We start from the raw sequence: 18,809 nt of genomic DNA, 5'->3' as shown, positions 1-18,809 counted from the left end.
ACTTGACCAGGAAACTGGCAGAGAATGCAAATATCTCAGTCAGTTTTTAAGTTCTTTATTATAGTGTGAACTCAAAGCCACTGGTAAGGGGAACAATGCAGTAAGACAGAGAAAGCAGCTGTTTAAAGTAGAATACACAGAAGATTGTAAGTCTGAATAAAGGCTTTAAAAAGTGACCCAGACAGGGGTACTTGTTGTTAAGAAATCCCCTTGTGACCTGGGCATGTTACGCAAAGCCACGGGTTTGCAAACTGGCACAAGGCCTAAGGGAAGACAGCTTGACTGTGGTGTGGGCCGAAGGGTAGCTTCATGCTGTGGTGCAGAGGCTGTGGGAGAGGTGGGGGACAGAACCTGGTGGTCAGAAACTGGTAACACAGGCCCCATTGGGCTCAGTTAGTTTCGCCTCTGCAATGAAGTCTGTAACGGGTGCTACCGGGGCACAGGGCGGTGAGTGGGTGCCTTAGGCAAAGTGAAAGGGTAGAAATATAAATCAACAGACAGCATCCTGGATTGCTCAACTGCAGTCGAGCCTTTCCAATGTCACCTGCAGCACTGGCTGGAGTGTCACCCCCTTCAGGGTCACATAGGAGTCAGTCTGCAGTGACTGGCTCCCTGACTGGGAGGGTCAACTCAGGGGTTCAGACAGCTCACGATGCTGACAACATGTCTAATGAAGAGGCATCACCTCCCTTAACTGAGAGTTCAACTCCCCAAAATAGTAAATCTCAAGGTAACAAAATAATAGAAAACACAGCATCTGGAGCTTTGACAAGGATTGCCTATATGCTATTAACAAAATTACATCATTCATTATGTATTTCTTGGAGCTTACATTTTTATTAATAGTAATTCATGTACAGGACAAATATCTTTATGTCCATATTGCTAAGAAATATGTCAGTTTTGCTTTGAACTTTCCCAGTAAATTTTTTTGTGCCCATTTAGTCTTAGAATAATGTTATCTTGTGCAATTGTTAAAACCCTGTTTTATTCTCAGTATGTTTTTCATAAACCAAAAAAAAAAAAAACCAGGGCTTTCATTAAAAAGTTAAATATTTTCTCTTATTAATTCTGTATCAGAATATTTACAGTTGAGGAAAACTTACTTTGCCTGAAGTGTAAAATGGAGAACAATGGTAAATGATTCAGTTCACTCACAGTTTACAAAAGAGGCTTACCAGACAGACAATAAATAATAAGCACTTGGGAAAATCCTTTGAATGAAGGCCTGGGGCCATCACGTGCATCCGTTGCAAGGGTTTTGTTAAGAAAAGGCCAGATTTAAAAATGTACTCTGTCAAGAAGCAAGCAAACCAATGGCGGGCGCTCTCAAGGAGGATCACGGGGCATCCTTCCGGAGTGACTGAGTGCAGCAAATCCACCGGCAGAAGCACTAATCTAAGTCTTTTACTCGGCGACAGATTTCTTCTGTGAAGTCAGAGCACTTTGCATTGCCTCCTAGATCTTTTGTTAAGCTCTGAGAAGAGGAAAAAGCAAAAATAAATATCCATCACCACACTAAATTAAGGCAAAGATATTTTTACTTAAAGCACTGAGTGAAGTAGGAACTGAGCAAGATACCTGCGTACTGACTTCAGTATGAGAGTCCATCACACACTATCTACCTACCCTAGGAGGCCTGGGAAATCCCACGAGGGGAAAACAGGAGAAAGGAAGCCTGGGGCGGAGAGAAGGGCCAGGACGCTAGAGTGAGGGCTTTGAAATGTGTAGCAAGTGCTTATGAGCAGGGACTGAGGGATTTTGATGTGTAACTACAGGAGCATATCACTGGAGAGCCATAAGTCTATTCTGCTGGAGGAAAGAGAAATGACTTTTCTTTCCTTTGGGGAAAGAAAAGTTTCACAATTGGACGTGATGGCACACGCCTTTAATGCCAGCACTCAAGGAGGCAGAAGCAGGCATATCTATGAGGCCAGCCTGGTCTACAAAGCAAGCCCAGGATAGCCAAGACTACAGAGAGAAACTCTGTCTCAGGAAAAAAATAAAGTTTCACAAACTATGGAGGAATGCTGGCTTTTATCTAACCATCAAAAATCCTTCTACAGTCCAACTTGGGACCATTTCTGTATATATATTGACTGCCTGGCATGTAACAATCACCTCTCAAAGAATAAGGCTTATCTAAATAGCAGGGAGGTTTTCCAAAATGTCCCCTTTTCTCAAACTATTGACTAAGAAAATACTGGTTGGTGGGGATAGTTAAGTGAAAGCAAATCTAAGCATAAAGTCTGTGGGGAAATTGTAAAGCTAAAAAAAAAAAAAAAGATCGTAAGACATGTTTTGATCTATTTTGGTATTTGGAGGCAAATAGCATGAAAACATTTACACAGCTAACTCCTAACTTTCCTCTTTAGGAGAAGTCTCTAGTACGACCAATCTGTTTTCTACCAACTCATTTTCTCTTTACTGCAAACAGACATCAATATGTTGATTCTGGAGCTGGAGAGATGGCTCAGTGGGTAAGAGCACTGGCTGCTCTTCCAGAGGACCTGGGTTCAATCCCCAGCAGCCACATGGCAGCTTGGATCATTTGTAGCTCCAGTTCCCGGGGACCTAACACCCTTATACAGATATACATGCAGGCAAAACACCAATACATATAAAATTTAAAAATAAATTATTTAAAAAATATGTTGAATTCTTCTTGCAACTATGTCCTACAAAGCTAAGATCCTGTGTAAGTCAGGCATGCTTCTGCTCAGCTCTAGATGATTGCTCCCCAAATATGGGCTCTGTATAAGTAACAAACAGATGTTAAGCTGCTAAAAACATGTTTTCACTTCTTCTATTTTGGCCACAAGAAGTAATCCCATGCTGTAACTTTCAGAAGGGGCCAGCTTTTGGACACTTGGTTAAGACTACTTGACCAGACCGCACGGCCAACACCTGTCCAGCCGGGCAGGCCTATGCCTGCCTCTGGCTCTCATGCTCCTTTGGTGGCATACTGATGCCCACAAGTGCCTCTGACTCACTCTACCAGAGGATCTTCCCCTAGGACACTGCACGCATGGACACATGCCTTCCTTGAGTTCAACCAAGGGTCCACATTAACAATCTGTTTCAGTCTGGGTGGTGGCAGCAGCAGCAAGCCTTTTTAATCCCAGCACTCAGGGAGGCAGAGCCAGGCAGACCTCTGTGAGTTCAAGACCAGCCTGGTCTACAGAGCGAGTTACAGGACAGACAGGGTTACACAGAGAAACCCTGTCTCAAAACCAAACCAAAACAAAACAAAACAAAAATCTGTTTAAAATCAAACCTTTCAAGGCTCTATTCCCTTTCCACACAAACACATTTCAACCAGTTTGCAGTTGTGTAGATTCACAGATACCTTTCCATCCTTAATTGTAGCAAAACACGCAGACTCGATTTTTGCAGCATGGTCAAAAAGCCCCATGTGGCGCAGCATCATCACAGCACTCAGCAGGAGGGCTGTGGGATTGGCCATGTCCTTGCCTGCAATGTCCGGGGCCGTTCCATGAACCTATGACAGCATGGGGAGACAGCATCAGCAGGAGGGATGGGAACAGGCAGCCCCTGCCAGGTCTTGGCATTTGCTCAATCCCCAACACCAACAACAATGAAAAGACAAAGCAGCCTTCTGGGGAAGCTGATGTCTCTATCCTTTTTCTTGGCCAATAAAAAGATATTTATTGAAAGCTGCAGTATGCAATTCATTAACACAGATCTTAGAAATAAATAAAGATGAGAAGAAACGAAGTGCTAATTATTAAGTGCGAAAACATGGGCCCAAGGCCGGGCATGGTGATGCATGCCTGTAATCCCAGCACTCGGGAAGCAGAGGCAGGTGGATCTCTGAGTTCGAGGCCAGCCTGGTCTACAGAGTGAGGAGTCCGGGACAGCCAGGGCTACACAGAGAAACCTTATCTGGGAAAACCAAAGGAAAACAAAAAACAAAACAAAACAAAACCATGGGCCCAAACTAGGGAGATGGCTGGGTGAGGAAAAGCACTCGCTGCACAAGTGGCAGAAGCGTCTGGAATCCCAGTGCTCCAACGGGGCCGAGCGGAGATGGTTGAATCCTAGAGAGCCTTGTGGGCTAACGAGCTGATGCTTGCAGCAGAAAAACAAGATATCGTGTCTCAAGGTGGGAAGCAAGAACTAACACTCTGGCCTCCACATACACAAGCATGGCACACGCACGCACGCATGCATGCACGCACTCACACATTCATCATACACATACACAAAAAATTGTGAGTCAATAATATTTTTCAGTAAATTTTGGTCAAACTTTTGTTTGTTTGTTTGTTTGTTTGAGACGGGGTTTCTCTGTGTAGCCTTGACTGTCCTGGACTTCCTTTGTAGACCAGGCTGGCCTCAAACTCACAATGATCCGCCTGCCTCTGCCTCCTGAGTGCTGGGATTAAAGGCGTGCGCCACTACCACCCGGCCTTGGCCAAACATTTTAAAGTGAAGGAAGGCATATAAAAAATAATATATATATACACATACATATATCTAGACATGAAGGCAGAGGCTCTCCAGTTTGAGGCCAGCCTGAGATGCATAACAAATCTCTTTCTCAAAGTATATAACAAACAAGTATCTGGAGAGAAATAAACAAGCCAAAGGCTAAAAAAAAAAAAAAAAAAAAAAAAAAAGCTGGGTTTGGCAACACATGACTTCAACGCTAGCACTCAAGGAAGCAGAGGTAGGTGGATCTCTGAATTTGAGGCCAGCCTAGTCTACTTAGCAAATTCTATGCCACGCTTAGAATTTTGGAGTTTTGGAGACCCTGTCGCAAAAATTAAAACAAATGCAACCAAAAAAGTCTAACTTCCCAGACAATGTGCAAAGCTGCAGAGTTAACCAACGATGAGGCTGAGTGCTCAGCTGACAAGGTGTAGTATGGGCAGAAAGCTCGTGAAGCCAAGGGCTTTACAGGGCGGGTTGTAAACTGGCTGAGGAGAAGACAGGGAAAGGGAGAGTGCCGAACAGCGAGCGAGGGCAGGATCTGGTGGAGGAAGGTTCTAGTGGGCCAGGAACTCTAGGAAGCAGGCTCCTAGAGAGACAAGATGGACTGACAGGAAGTGGTGGCCTGAGGTGGCACACCTGAAAAACTGAAAGCCAAGAATGATGGCACACACCCATAATCTCAGTTCCAGAGGCTAATGTGGGAGGAACATGAGTGTGATGCAGCCCAGGCTACATAATGAGACATGAACTCTGTGTCAGTGTCAGCGTCCTTACCGATTCAAAGATGGCGACACCATTGGCTCCAATGTTGCCACTTGGAGTCACACCAAGACCTCCGATCAGTCCTGCGCACAGATCACTGAGGACAGAAAAGGACATTTTGAGAAAGAAAGCAATTCACCTAGCAATGACATTTTAGTGTCTAAATACTGCACTGCACCCAGCTTAGCTCAGCTTTTGTAGCAGATACAATAGCTTACAATATGTTACTAATAACATAAAGCCACAATTCACTTTAGGATGTTTATATATATATATATAAACTATAGGTCAAAGATAAAAAGGGCACAGTCAACTCACCTAAGGATGTCTCCATATAGATTTGGCATGACAAGAACATCAAACTGGGATGGGTCTTGTACCATCTACAAAGAGTAACAGTTGCACACTTAGCAACCTTAATCCGCACACCATGGAAACACAGTGTGTGTCATGAAAACAACCAGGAATATTGATGTGCACTTACATTTAAACACACGGTATCAAGGTACATCTCATTAAATTTAATATCTTTACAGTTCTCTGCAACTTCCCTGCATTTTTGCAGAAAAAGTCCATCTGACATCCGCCTGTATTTAATAAAATAAATAGATGAATTGTTAAAAATGAAGACTTAAGCAAGCAAAGAATCAAAGAAAATTAAGTCCAAGAAAGTTAAGTTCCAAGCGGTTGAAAGATGGTACAGTCAGTGAAGTGCTTAAAGGATGGGGTTCAGATCCATAGCACCCCAGAAAACGGAAGTACCAGCGCTGAGGACCCACTGGACAGCCAGTTTAACCAAGCAGTGAGCTCCAGGCCAATGAGACCCTGTCTCACGAAAGGCAGACATTGTTCCTAAGGGTGATACCTGTGGTTGTCCACCTCACACATGAACACATGCTTACACACAAACCTGCATACACACACACACACACACACATGTGTGTGCATGCATATATATGTATACATATATGTGTACATACATGCACATGTTTGTTTATTGCTATTTGGTTTTTTATGGGTTTTTTTCTTTTTTTTTTTTTGGTTTTTCAAGACAGGATTTCTCTGTGTAGCCTTGACTGTCCTGGATTCACATTGTAGACCAGGCTGGCCTCGAACTTATATCGATCTGCCTACCTCTGCCTCCTGAGTGCTGGGATTAAAGGCGTGCACCACCACCACCCGGCCCTATTGTTATTTGTTTAAAGAAAGAAAAGCCCAGTGTGGTAGCACCGTAGCACACACCTTTAATCCCAGCATTAGTAGACAGAGGCAGGTGGATATCTATGAGTTCCAAGCCAGACAGAGCTACAAAGTGAGACTTTATCTCAAAACAAAACAAAGAAACAACTTCCAGAATATAAAGCGTCTGATTCCAATCACAGTACAGTTATTTCTTGGGCAGCTAACAAACTGGGAGTTGAAAAGTTTTCAGATCGTTATGGATGTGCAAAAGTGTAAAAATATGCCAGGCAGTGGTTCCGCACACCTTTAGTCCCAGCACTCAGGAGGTAGTGGCAGAGGATCTCTGAGTTCAAGGCCAGCCTGGTTTTCAGAGTAAGTTTCAGGACAAAACTACTATCTACCAAGAACTAAGAAATACTTTTTTTTTTTTTTGGAGACTGGGTCTCATGTAGCTAAGGCTGGCCTTGAACACTAAGCACTGGGAGTGGAGGTCCCATGCCCTGGCTCATAGGAAGGTTACTTTAGGAGGGTGCTGGTTAAGTTGTTTACTCTTGTGCAGGTTCAGTCCTTTCTTAGGTTAGGAAAGCCGTGTCTCTGTCCAGTCAGAGGAGCCCTTTATAGCCTGGGCTTGAGAACCTGAGATGTCAGAGGAACACTTCTGACAGTATATGCTCTATTTTAAGCCCCGAGAACATGGCGCTTCAGAAAACACCCCACTCTTCCAATTGGGAAACATGAACCATGTGGCCTCTGCTAACCCAGACATCTCCTCCAGCTCCCTTGACACCTCCTCCTCCTCCTAACTCCCAGGGCCGAATCCCTGCCCTCTTCACTTGTTCCTGTCATTTCCCCAGTGACAACCCAAGGACAAACCACCCTCTCGTTGGTACAAGGTTCTTTCCCAAAATCTGAGTACAAACTGGACACTAAGTCCTGGAAGCCCCATCCCCACAGCAAAGCAAGTCAGCCTGGGCCTCTTGGGCACTCACATGATGTTGGCTTTGTGCACAGCTGTGACATTGCTCCGGTGGTTGTTCCGAGCATACTCAAAGGCAAACTCAGCAATGCGCTTGCTTGCTTCTTCCGTGATGAGCTTGATGCTCTGCACAACACCATCAACGATCTGAAAGAGAGGAGGCCCTGCTTCATTGGAAGAGGAGTGGCAATACTTTGGTACCAGCCAGGTGCATTGTATAGACCACATTATTGTGGCTGGCTGCAGTCAATGTTAATAACTCCAGCCCCATGAGCTAGGCCTAACAAGCCTTGCTGTACAGTGACCAACAGAGATGGTCACCAGGCAAGGACACGCCTGTGGAGGGGGAGTTCGAACTGGGGAGGGCAGGTTTCCAAGCCTGAACCAGGCCTATACCCTAACTATACCAGGCCTATACCCTAACTATACCAGGCCTATACCCTAACTATACCAGGCCAGGATCTTTCTCCCATTTATTTGAGTAGTCAGCCAGAGGCCCACAGCACAAAAACAAACATCCACCAACTCCTTGTGAGGGGACAGTGAGCTGTTGAGATATTTTTCAACTGAGAATTTGAACAACTGTCTCAAATGCGCAGAACATCCCACAGGGGACAAAAACCTCTCTCAACCAGGTGTGGTGGCACATGTCTTTAATCCCAGCACCAGGGGGCAGAGCAGACAGATCCCTGTGAGTTTTGAGACCACCTTGCTCTACATAGTAAGTTCCAGGACACCCAGAGCTGAGAGACCCTGTCTCAAAACACAAAAAATAAAAAAAGCACCTCCCAAAACACCATCAACAACAAAACTCCCCCCCCAAAAAAAAACAAACCAAACCAAAACTCTGAGATGAACATACCACATGCTCAATTCCACTGTATTCTCCCTCCGTGTTCTCTCGGATGGTGACAATATTTACATCTGTGTAAGGGGTTTTATAACCTTCAATTGAGACACATGGCCGGACATTGGCATAAAGGTCAAATGTCTTACGGAGCAATAGGTTCATGGATGGATGGCCAGCTGCTATTGGGGTCTTTAGGGGGCCTGTAAAAAAAAAAAAAAAAAAAAAAGAACAATCAGATGGCACCAGGATACACTTGGTCTCACAGGGAACCCACTAACCCACCTGGCTCCTGTAATATGTGTTCTGCCTTCAATGTTACCTCTTCCCTCAGACCCAAGAGGAGGAACATCTCATCCAGGGAGGTTTCAGGAACATGAGCTGCATTTCCTGTCTGGAGAACCTCTGAGGACTGAGCACTGCATCAGGTGCTTGGCATCTTCTAACCCTCATTACCCACAAGGGACATTTACAAATGAGGGAAAGAAAACAAAACAATCCCAGAGTAAGAACTCGGCCTAAGCTTACCAGCCAGTGGCCTACAAAAGAAGATTCAAATTTGGATCTGAACATGGTTTTAAAGCCTTCGCCAAATGCTAAGTATTCCGAATCATGGCCTTAAGCATGTATTAAAATAACAAAAACATTGAAAATTTGATGAGAGGGTAAATGGAGTTGAAAATAAGAGACAGAGTAAAGTTGGTATCAGAAGGCTAAGGTACGAAGAATCAAGTTTAAAGCGAGTTCTAGGCCAGCAGCTGGGTTATTCTGGGAGACCCAGTCTCAAAAATACAAAGCATTCAATGAATAAATACATAAAGTTCCATAACACATAAAAGGAGGTCTTTACCGTTGACAGACTGTGTGATGCCTGGAAGCATCCACAGCCTCCTCCCTCTGCACTGTACCTTTCAAGCCCATCTTGTTCTTATCCATGGACTCTTTGGCTTCTGGAGGGATCATCCACTTTCCTCCTGGTCCTTGAATGGCTGTGACATTCCGCTCCTCCCACTGAATAGGCGCCTAGAAGCCACACAACAGCACAGTGAACTGGACAGACTTAAAACTACTCTGGCATTCAGACTACAGCGACAGTTCATCAGGACTGGACGCAACTAGTAAAAATATGCCCCGTAAGGTCACGAAAGTTCCTGACACGCTGTAAGTGATACTCACTAGTGTGCCCCAAGGGATTTTCTCTGCGTTACCCTGGCCCAGTCATCACGGCCAGCTGCCACCTGCTCACTTATTTTCTTCACAAGGACTCTTTAGGTGGCCATTAACTCTTAAGGTTAGTGTAAGAAGTGAAGATAGGAGGGTTCACAGAAACGATGCATGGCACTGGCCCGTGGGTGAGCCTTGAAAGCACAATACTAACAGCAAAAATCCACCAGAAATGACCAAATAGAGTCTATTGATATGAACAAGCCGGCAAATCTATAAAGAGAAAGCACAAGACTGCCTGGGGTGGGAAGGAGAAAAACCTGGAGTGACTGTTATGGGTTAGGGGCTGTCTTTTTTTGGCAATAACATTGTTTTGAATTAGACTGTATGGGTGGCTGCACAACTCTGAATAGTCTAAAAATCACTGGACTGGATTGTATGCTTACTTTCAGTGTTACAATGAATGTGCAGGGGTTAGAGGTCAACTTTGGTGTTGGTTCTCACCTTCTACTTTGTTAGACAGGGTCTCTTGCTGTTTGCTGCTGTGCATGCCTCTACAAATTATGTAGAAACTTAATTCATCGTGGCTAATAAAGTCTCTGTAGAGTATCCTTAAGAGAATTTTAAGATCACTTACTTTGGCAGCATCAAAAATCTTCATTACTGAGGCTGAAATTTCTGGGCCAATTCCATCTCCAGGAATTAAAGTTACTGTCTGAACCTGAATATGAGAAATCATTGAAGAAAACAATAAGAACTGGTTTTTAATGAGAGCATCCCTCACAGAGAGACTCCCTTCCCTGAGCATGTCTGAAAGACCCAAATGCTTTAAAGAAACAAACCTCCCACTGCCACCACGACAGAAGCAAAAGCCAGCTCATGATTCTCCCTGTCTCTACTCTCAACTGAGCTTAGCAATTTAAACAGCAACGCAAATGATGCTCTTCAGTAAAACAAAAACCAGCTGCCGACTGCACTTCCTGACTTGTATTTCTTTTCAAGACAAACTTCAACAACTAGCTAACATTCAAGTCTGTAAATCCCAAAACAGCAAAACATTTTCTGCACTGTTCTCACCTACAGCTCAGGGGCCTGCACGACAGCCCCAGCCTCTGGTCCGTGGAGCCCTAGGGAGTTCTTAGAAAACAGACAGGCTCATAAAACTCCAACATACTTCCAGAATCTTAGACCCTCCGAGAAAAACCGCACTGCTTGTCTGGAGGGCTTCTACTTTCCTTAGTTCCTCTATAAAACTGGCTCCACCCTGTGATCCAAGTGAGCATGGGGCGTCAACAACAACCAATAACATGATCAGACCCGCAAGGCCCCAGTCAGAATGACAGTGAATGTGTCTACAGTGTGACATCAATTACGTGTTCCAAATGATCTGGGCAACAAACAGCAAGCAGGCACTTCAAACCCTGAGGAAGTTAAATATGTCAGAAGAAAAGATAAGAGGTCCTGAAGACTCACTCTTCATGAGGAACTGCATTCTACCTGGCTTCAACTATAAATGTTTTAAACTTCACTAACTGAAGGGAAAGAGTGAGGTAAATATAATTAAAATACATTGTGCACATACATGAAATTCTCAAAGAATAAATGAAAATATTCCATATATATTTTAAATCATACATTCATTTGTTTTCATCACTAATTCAACTTTCCCTGGTCCTCTGATACCTGGACAGTTTGACTGATTATTTCTCAAGTTTTATATACAGCTGAATATATATATTGTCCTCTTTCTTTTGAAAATAACCTCGTTGACCAAGCTACTATATTTTTAAAAATCGGTGGCCAAAGATCAAATACCAGCAGGGAATCATGGTTGTCTCAGCCACATCAGAATGCATGGCCTTTTCTTGTTCTTCTGGTCACTGTGGTGCTGAGGGTGGAACTTGGGGCCATGTACACACAAGCCAAGTACTCCGAGCAGAGCCGCAGCCCCAGCTCTTCTTACTTTATATTTTGAGGCAAGTTCTGTTTCCCAAGCTGGCCTTCCACTCTCTCTGGAGCCCAGCAGGCCCTGTACTTTTTTTTGATTCTCCTGCCTCAGCCTCCTGAGCAGCAGAGGTCACACCCCTGCACCATCAGGTCCAGCTTGAGAATGGGTCTGAAGTGCTGGCTTAGTTATCATTTTTTAAAAATATTCATTTATTTACTATGTATACAGTGTTCTGCCTGCATGTATGCCTGCATACCAGAAGAGAGCCCAGATCTCATTATAGGTGGTTGTGAGCCACCATGTGATTGCTGGGAATTGAACTCAAGACCTTTGGAAGAGTAGCCAGTGCTCCTAACCGCTAAGCCAGTTCTCTAGCCCCTGGCTGAGCTAGTCTTGAGCTTGTAGTGCGAGCCTTGGTGTATATTCTTTAAAAAAGATTTTACTAGTTCTTTGAGAATCTCATACAATGTGTTTTCATCATATCCACCTCCTTCCAATTCTCCCCAGACTCACGCCTGCCTTCCCCACCCACCTCTGTGTTCTTTTTCACTCATCAGAACCAATTTGTAATGCTCAGATATTCTTGAACACTGGGCTTCCAGCGGAGCCTGGTCATTTGACCAGGGTCTACACTCTAATTAGAGAAAACTGACTCTCCCTCTCCCAGCAGCTAACACCTGCCAATCACTCCACAGCTAGAGGTGGCATTTTGAGTTCCACACCTCCCTTCCACACTGGGATTTGGTCTGGTTTGGGCTTGCACAGGTCTTGTGCATGCGTTAAGCTGCTCTGAGTTCATAGCTGCATTTCTGGCATAAGCAGGGCCAAGGCTTCCTCCTTCCTGCTCTCCCACATGCAATGTCACCTGGGCAGCTACTTTTCTTCTCCAGTACAGACAGCAAATAGAGGGAGAAACGTACTACAGTCTCATCAGTTCCTCATGGCATAAACTATGATGTGGGAGTACAGGAATGAAGGAATTATGAAATCCAAATCAGATTCTATAAAAGGGGGATAAAATAATAAATAGGAACTCACTGACGCGCAGCCTTGGAATGCTCCAGAAATGTGGCATCAGCTTCTCAAGCACAGAATTCTAAAGCTGGGAGTTCCAAAAGCAGCAGATTTAAGGAGCAGTTGGTGACCCACCAACACAAGGTCTACAGACTGCACAGGGAACCTGCAAGCCCGCAGGGCCCACAAATGCACAAGATGCTCAGACTGGAGACCGAGCTACTGCTTTTTAGGGAAGCTCAGAAAATAAAAGTGCAAAGCAGTTTTTGAAGCTTCTCAACAATTTCCTCTCAACTTGTACTTGTTTTTGAAAAAAACAAAAACCCTAAGTGTCTTAAGACACTAATGAGATTACAAAATAAAGTAACAGGGCTCAGGGTAACTTCTATTTTTATCATAGCTCCTTGAAGATATTAATGGGACAGGTTTACATAGCCAGATGTAACAGACTTCTCTTAGACAGGAAAATGACAAGAGATTTGTGTTGTCGGCCAGTAATTTAAATATATATTAGCAGTAAGGCCAACTCCCTTTAGTTTTAGATAAATGAAGATGGAGTGCTACATAATAAACATATTTGAGCATTGCTTGAGAAACTTCTAAAAGGAAAAATGAAAAGACATAATTATACTCACACCACCAGCAAAACCTCTTGTCACCTGTTTTGTCGTGTGGACCGCACCCAGCAGCCGGGAGACCTACATCGACATCAAGAGAAATATTATGCGCGGAATTAAAACAGATGAACACTTGAGTCGTTTGATAGTTTTTCTTGGGGGAGTTGGAAAAACTGCTTTGTTTTGTTTGTTTTTCTTTTTTAAGCTTGGAGCCTTTCCAGAAATATTTCCTCAAATATTATTAGCTCAATGTAGCTGACCTGCTCAGACTTGAAACCCTAGAATCGAAGTTCTGTACTTTTTCTTTCTTTGGGGGTTTGTGTGGTAATTAGTGTGTATACGCACACACCTGCAGGCATGGAAAGTCAGAGGTGCTCACCAGGTCACTCCTCTTATCATAGTTTTTGTAATAGGGTGAGCTCATTGGCCAGGGAGCCGCAGGGATGCTCCTGTCTCGGCCTTAAGGCTGGAACTGCAGGCATGTGCCACCACCCAGCCTTTTTTTTCTTTCTTTTTAAAAATGTAGGTGCAGGAAATCTAAATTCAGGCCATCATGCTGCAGGACAAGTAATTTAAAGACAGGGCCAACTCCCCAATCTTAGCACTGAACTTTTTGGAAATGGAGTTTCTAAATATAAATCCTCAAAAGACCTGGAAGATGGAATGGAATTACTCTTTCCTGCCTCAAGCCTCTAATGCTCTGGTTAGTTTGGTTCATACTCTTGACCACCAGAGGATGCCATATGCTCTAAGAAAACTGTCACGAGATTGAAAGCAAGTGGGGTCCTTAAGAAACCCAGAACAGGACTCCTCCTTCCTCAACTTATTCTGTAGACAAAGGGGCAAATCCCAAGGATTTGTCTAAGATCAAAGTGACCAATCAGCAAACTTACTGAGTTCTAAAAATTATACACACACACACACACACACACACACACACACACACACACACACACACGTGTGTGTGTGCCTGTTGCCCAGGGAGGCCAAAGAGGGAGCCATATCTTCTAGAGCTAGGGTTATAGATGGTTTTGCGTTATCCTTCCTGTTGGAAACTGAACCCAGGCCCTCTAGAAGAGCAGCCAGTGCGCTTAACCATCAAGCCATCTCTCCAGCATCCAATCAGAAAATTAGAAACAATTTTTGCCTGGCTAGTGGAAGACCTGTGATCCCAGCTACTCAGTAAATGAGGCAAGAGGTTTTGGGTTCAAGACCTGTCTGGGCCATAGGGAATCTTCAAGACCAGCAAGACTATTTAATGAGACCCTATCTCAAAAAATAAGACGGGTTGGGAAGAGCTCAGTAGCAAACCACCTCTCTAGCATGTACAAGCCCCAGAACTGCTGAAGGAAAAACAATCCAGGGCTTCTATCTAGTGAGTGCTAGGCTATATAGTGAGACACTGGCTATAAGGTCTTATAATAAAACTAAAACAAATAATAGAGTACACAAACCAAAGGCACTCAAATTCGCTGAAACTTTTTTTTTTCCAAGACAGGGTTTCTCTGTGTAGCCTTGGCTGTGCTGGAACTCACTCTGTAAACTAGGCTGGCCTTGAACTCAAAAGATTGGCCTGCCTCTGCCTCCCGAGCGCTGTGCCACCGCCACCACCAGGTCTCACTAAAACTTTTTCATGTTAGGCACATGAGCAAGGAGACATTTGTTACATACTATCTTATTTTTGCCCAGGCTAAAGCTTATAAACCCAGGTACTCAGGAGGCTAAAGCAAGAGGATTGAAAAATGCAAAGCCAGCCAGGCGGTGGTGGTGCACATCTTTAATCCCAGCACTCAGGAGGCAGAAGTTAGGGAAAGAGCCATGCATAGATCTGGAAGAGTATTCTATGCAGAGATTCTGTGCACAGAAAAGGTAAAGGCCCCGAGAAAAACGCATGCTCCATGTCTGTGGCCTAACGAAAAGGCCCCAATGGGGAGTGGAAATGAACGCAGACCACATGGGACCTGTAGACCACCGAATAGTCCCTAAAGTTCCAGGAAGCCGCTGTGTTGACTGAACAGAGAAGAGCCAGACATAGTAGCACACTGCGGGCAATTCTCTGTGAGTTCAAGGCCAGCCAGGTCTCAAAAAACAAAAAAGCAACAACAAATAGTTCAGGCCCACCTGCCCTGGGCTATAGAGTGAGTTGAAGGCCAGCCTTACAATTAGAAATGGAGACGGAAAGAGAGGTGCAGAGGACACAGGCCATTGGTAGAGCGCCCCATCTCCAGGCTCAAGGCCCAGCACCACAGCAATAAACACACATCCCAACACATGCAAGATCTTATGATTCGTCTGCTACTGTATCTACTGTGCCTTGTCAACTGCCTGCCTCACAGTAGATAATCAATAAATGCCTTTGTAAAACAAGCCAGGTCACTCTCCATCCTATGTGTGGCTGAGGCTTCCGCTGCCAGCTTCGGTGCCTGCAGTAACCTTCATCTAACAGCAGTGTTTCCCATTTTCATCTCTCCTCTATGACCCTGGACTAAAGTAACACATTGACACGGTCCATTCAAACAGAACTTCACACCAATTTTTAGGACACGCCGCCTTTATAATATACTCATGTGCCATTTTACCTCCATAAAACCTAAGGAGATAAGTTTTCAGGCGAGAGGACCTAGCCTTGGCTTCCTGAGCTTGATTTTAGGCCCTAGGGGGCCCTAAACCCTGTGACTCCTCATCTCCTTTTTACCTTCATATTCCAACCTAAAAAAACAAAATATATAGTGTAGGAAGTTAAGGCAGGTCTCACTCAATAAGTGCCTGTGGATAGGAAACTGGCTCATTATGGTCTTTGGAGCCTAAAAGGCCTTTAAAACCTTGATTTTCTCGGTGGGAAAAATCTAGATCTGCAGATGACCCTTTTTTAAAAGAAAGAAACAAAGCCTTAAATGGAAACTGGGTACGGTGGCTCACACCTATGATCCCCAACACTCAAGGATGAAGCAGGCGGATCAGGAGTTCAAGGTCAGCCTTACCTAAGCCTCAGCTGGACTAGTTGAGGCACAAAGCCCTTAAATGGAAGCCCAGTAAAGTAGCTGTTCTGACGGAAACCCAAATGCCATTCGGCACTTCACCACCAGTCAGCCCCTGCTGAGGCCCTAGTCCCTTGAGAGGAGGGACTGACCCAAACACTGGGCCACTCTGCCAAAGGTCGCACCGGGGAACACCTTCTGACCCTACAGCCAAAACTCTGTGAGTTTTTCTTTACAGCGCTTAAGGCAGAACCAACTTCCCAGCACACTCTCCTGAAGGCCGACCGTACCTACCAGGATCAGGTAGGAGTGTAGGCCCAGACATTATAAAGGATTGACTTGTTGCTACTACACCTTTAAAAACCAATGTGACCTAACAGCATCCCAAGCAAATGTGGGTCTGAAGAGAATGACCAAGTAGACTCTAGTTACTGCTATCCAAGAACCACTGCTTGACAATTGCCAAGTCAAATATATTGATAGCTAGGAAAGCTTCGGGTTCTCGCGTCCTTCTTTGTGAGGTAGGCGGTTTCAAGCACAAAGAACTCTGCGAAACAAGTGCAGATATCTTACAGGTGGGCTCACTGACTTTAAGTAATTTGCTCAGAGCGCGCACAGCTGGCCAGTGGCATTGTCAGGATTTAAAACTAAGATCCCTAAGTTGAATTATTAGTAAATAATAGTGCATTTCTGAAGTTCTCTTTAAATTTTATTCAAAGGGGGGGGGAGCGATACCAAATTTTATTTTAAAAAATTTGCATTGCTTATAGAAGATTTCTAGGGAAACGCCTGCTATAGCTTCAGATGACCTAAGGCTTGGTCAGTACCATACCCATAATTAGCTAAGTGGCCTTGGCCACTGGACAGGCAGAAGGGAGCTGAAAATCAAAATACTTGGGTTCCTCGTCCAGATGGCAATGACCTCCTTTATGACCTTGAGCAAGTTTGTCTTCGGGGACAGGTCAGCTCCACCAGAAAACCAAAAGATTTCATATGTAACCTGAAGCGCCTTCCAGCTCTAGTACCTGAGCTATCAAGGAAAGCTAGAGCATCCCAGATCTCAGGGTTTCCAACAACGGAAGGTGAAGGCCGACGCTGCAGTCCCCCTGAGTGTAATCCCAAGGAGGAGGATGCCCGGTGTCCTCTGAAGTGGCAATACCTACTGGGCACCAGGCATCTGACAAGGAAGACTTCCAAGACTTCCAAAATCTGGCTGGCTAGCCGGCTCCGGAATTCCCTCACCTGGGAAAACCTCTCGCGCCCATAGTTTACCCGGTCAAAGGCTCAGGGACCAGGGAGGGGCGACCTGGGCCATGAAGCAGGCTGCCCGGAGACCCGCAGGTAACAGGGCCGCGGGGCCTGGGCGGCCGCTCAGTGACCCTCCGGCGCTCCCAGAGAGGCTGTGCTCCAATCCTGGAGGAGGCTGGTGGGGACACCGGGAGCAGTGCTGGCTGCCTTGACCTTGACGCCGTCCCCGCCGGGCGCGGCTGTCCCGGATCAGGGCTATCCACGCTGGGCGTGCTGGCCTCCCTCCCGCAACTCTTCCCCGCCGGCCGTGCGCCGCCTCCGCGCTCTCGCCTCCGCCATACATGAGGCGGGATCACTGCCTGCCCTCGCTGCCTGCCCGCGAGCTTGCAACCCTGTGGCGCTCACCTTGGACACCCACGCGGACCCGGCCATCGCTTCTACTTCCCTCACCGCGGCGACAGCGGCAACAGAAGGGCGCATGCGCATAGCCGGCGCCCCCTAAGCCCATCCCGCACGGCCCCGCCCCGAGGGCCCGCGTGGCCCCGCCCCTAACTCGGGTCTTCTTGCCGCTGGTCGCCAGCTCCTGACCCTAGTGCACAGCTGCCGCTGTCTGACCAATCACCGCCCTCATCTTTTGATGACGCGGAGCGGGACCAGCTGCCACCCGGAAGCCTCCCCTCCTTCCCGGCTTCATTCATTGAGTAGCTGTTCCGATGATGTATTTGTTTCCTACCTATCAGGGGCCAATCAGCCTTCTTTATTTGGGGGATAATGCGCCCCCTTAAAACTGCAATCCCACTGCGACAGATATTTTACTTATTTCCAAACGTTGGTTCGTTTTGTTTCGTTTCTTAGAGACAAACTCATGGAGTCTCAAACTCACTATGTAGCAGAGGCTGGGTTTGAACTACTGATCCTCTGTTCTTGCCTCTACCTCTCAAGTGCAGGGACTATAGGCATGCACCACCATACCTACCTTGATTTTGTATTTTTAATAGCCTTACTGAAATATAATTTGAATATTAAATATACTTAGTGTGGTTCAGAGGTTAAGAGTATTTGTTGTTCTTGAAGAGGATCTGGCTGGCCTCCCTCCCGCAACTCTTCCCCGCACCTGGCACCTACATGGTGGCTTACAATCGTCTGTAACTACAGGCCTAGGTGACCCAGCACCTTCTTCTGGCAAACTGGGAGTGGTTGTGTACGCCTTTAATCCCAGCTCTCAGGAGGCAGAGACAGTTGGATCTGAGTTTGAGGCCAACCTGGTCTACAAAACGAGTTTCAGGACAGCCAGGACTACACAGAGAAATCTTATCTGGAAAAAAAAAAACCAAAGAAACAGCTGGGTATGAGACAGCCAAGCTCACCAGATAAGAGAAGAGTTAGTTTCAGTCTTAGCAGGCTCTGAGCACCCACAAAGCAGTTCCTGGGGCAAAAGACTAAACCAAGTAAGATCGGCTTCTGGGAAATGGAGAGCTGACCCAGCAGTTATGAGCTTAAGAGCTCTTCTTACTCTTCCAGACGACTGAAGTTTGTTCTCAGCACCCAATGCAGAAGGCTCATAACCACCTGTGCCTCTAGCTCCAGGCAGTTATACTCTCCTCTGGCCTCCCTA

The 18,809-nt window shown here is 45.5% G+C and overlaps 1 protein-coding gene across 2 annotated transcripts; it reads right to left on the bottom strand.

Annotated features, from left to right (window-relative positions):
• Positions 1–39: 39 nt before the first annotated feature.
• Positions 40–17,726, bottom strand: IDH3A (isocitrate dehydrogenase (NAD(+)) 3 catalytic subunit alpha). 2 transcript variants are annotated; one of them, XM_084782964.1, is made up of 11 exons: positions 17,600–17,726; positions 12,987–13,049; positions 10,027–10,110; positions 9,134–9,248; positions 8,241–8,428; positions 7,392–7,525; positions 5,705–5,807; positions 5,539–5,603; positions 5,233–5,317; positions 3,350–3,502; positions 40–1,477 (listed from the first exon to the last, which is right to left on the bottom strand). In XM_084782964.1, the coding sequence occupies exons 1-11, from the start codon at positions 17,678–17,680 to the stop codon at positions 1,394–1,396; spliced, it is 1,155 nt and encodes a 384-aa protein (XP_084639090.1). In that variant the 5' UTR covers positions 17,681–17,726; the 3' UTR covers positions 40–1,393. The 2 variants fall into 2 exon arrangements, with proteins under 2 accessions (XP_084639090.1, XP_084639091.1); XM_084782965.1 differs by having other exon boundaries at positions 13,011–13,049; positions 17,600–17,705.
• Positions 17,727–18,809: the final 1,083 nt, after the last annotated feature.

The sequence above is a fragment of the Acomys minous genome (assembly GCF_964271855.1).
Source record: "Acomys minous genome assembly, chromosome: 5".
In the NCBI taxonomy this organism is placed as follows: domain Eukaryota; kingdom Metazoa; phylum Chordata; class Mammalia; order Rodentia; family Muridae; genus Acomys; species Acomys minous.
The sequence above is the reverse complement of the archived record's forward strand: the minus strand, read 5'-3'. Positions and strand labels throughout refer to the sequence as shown.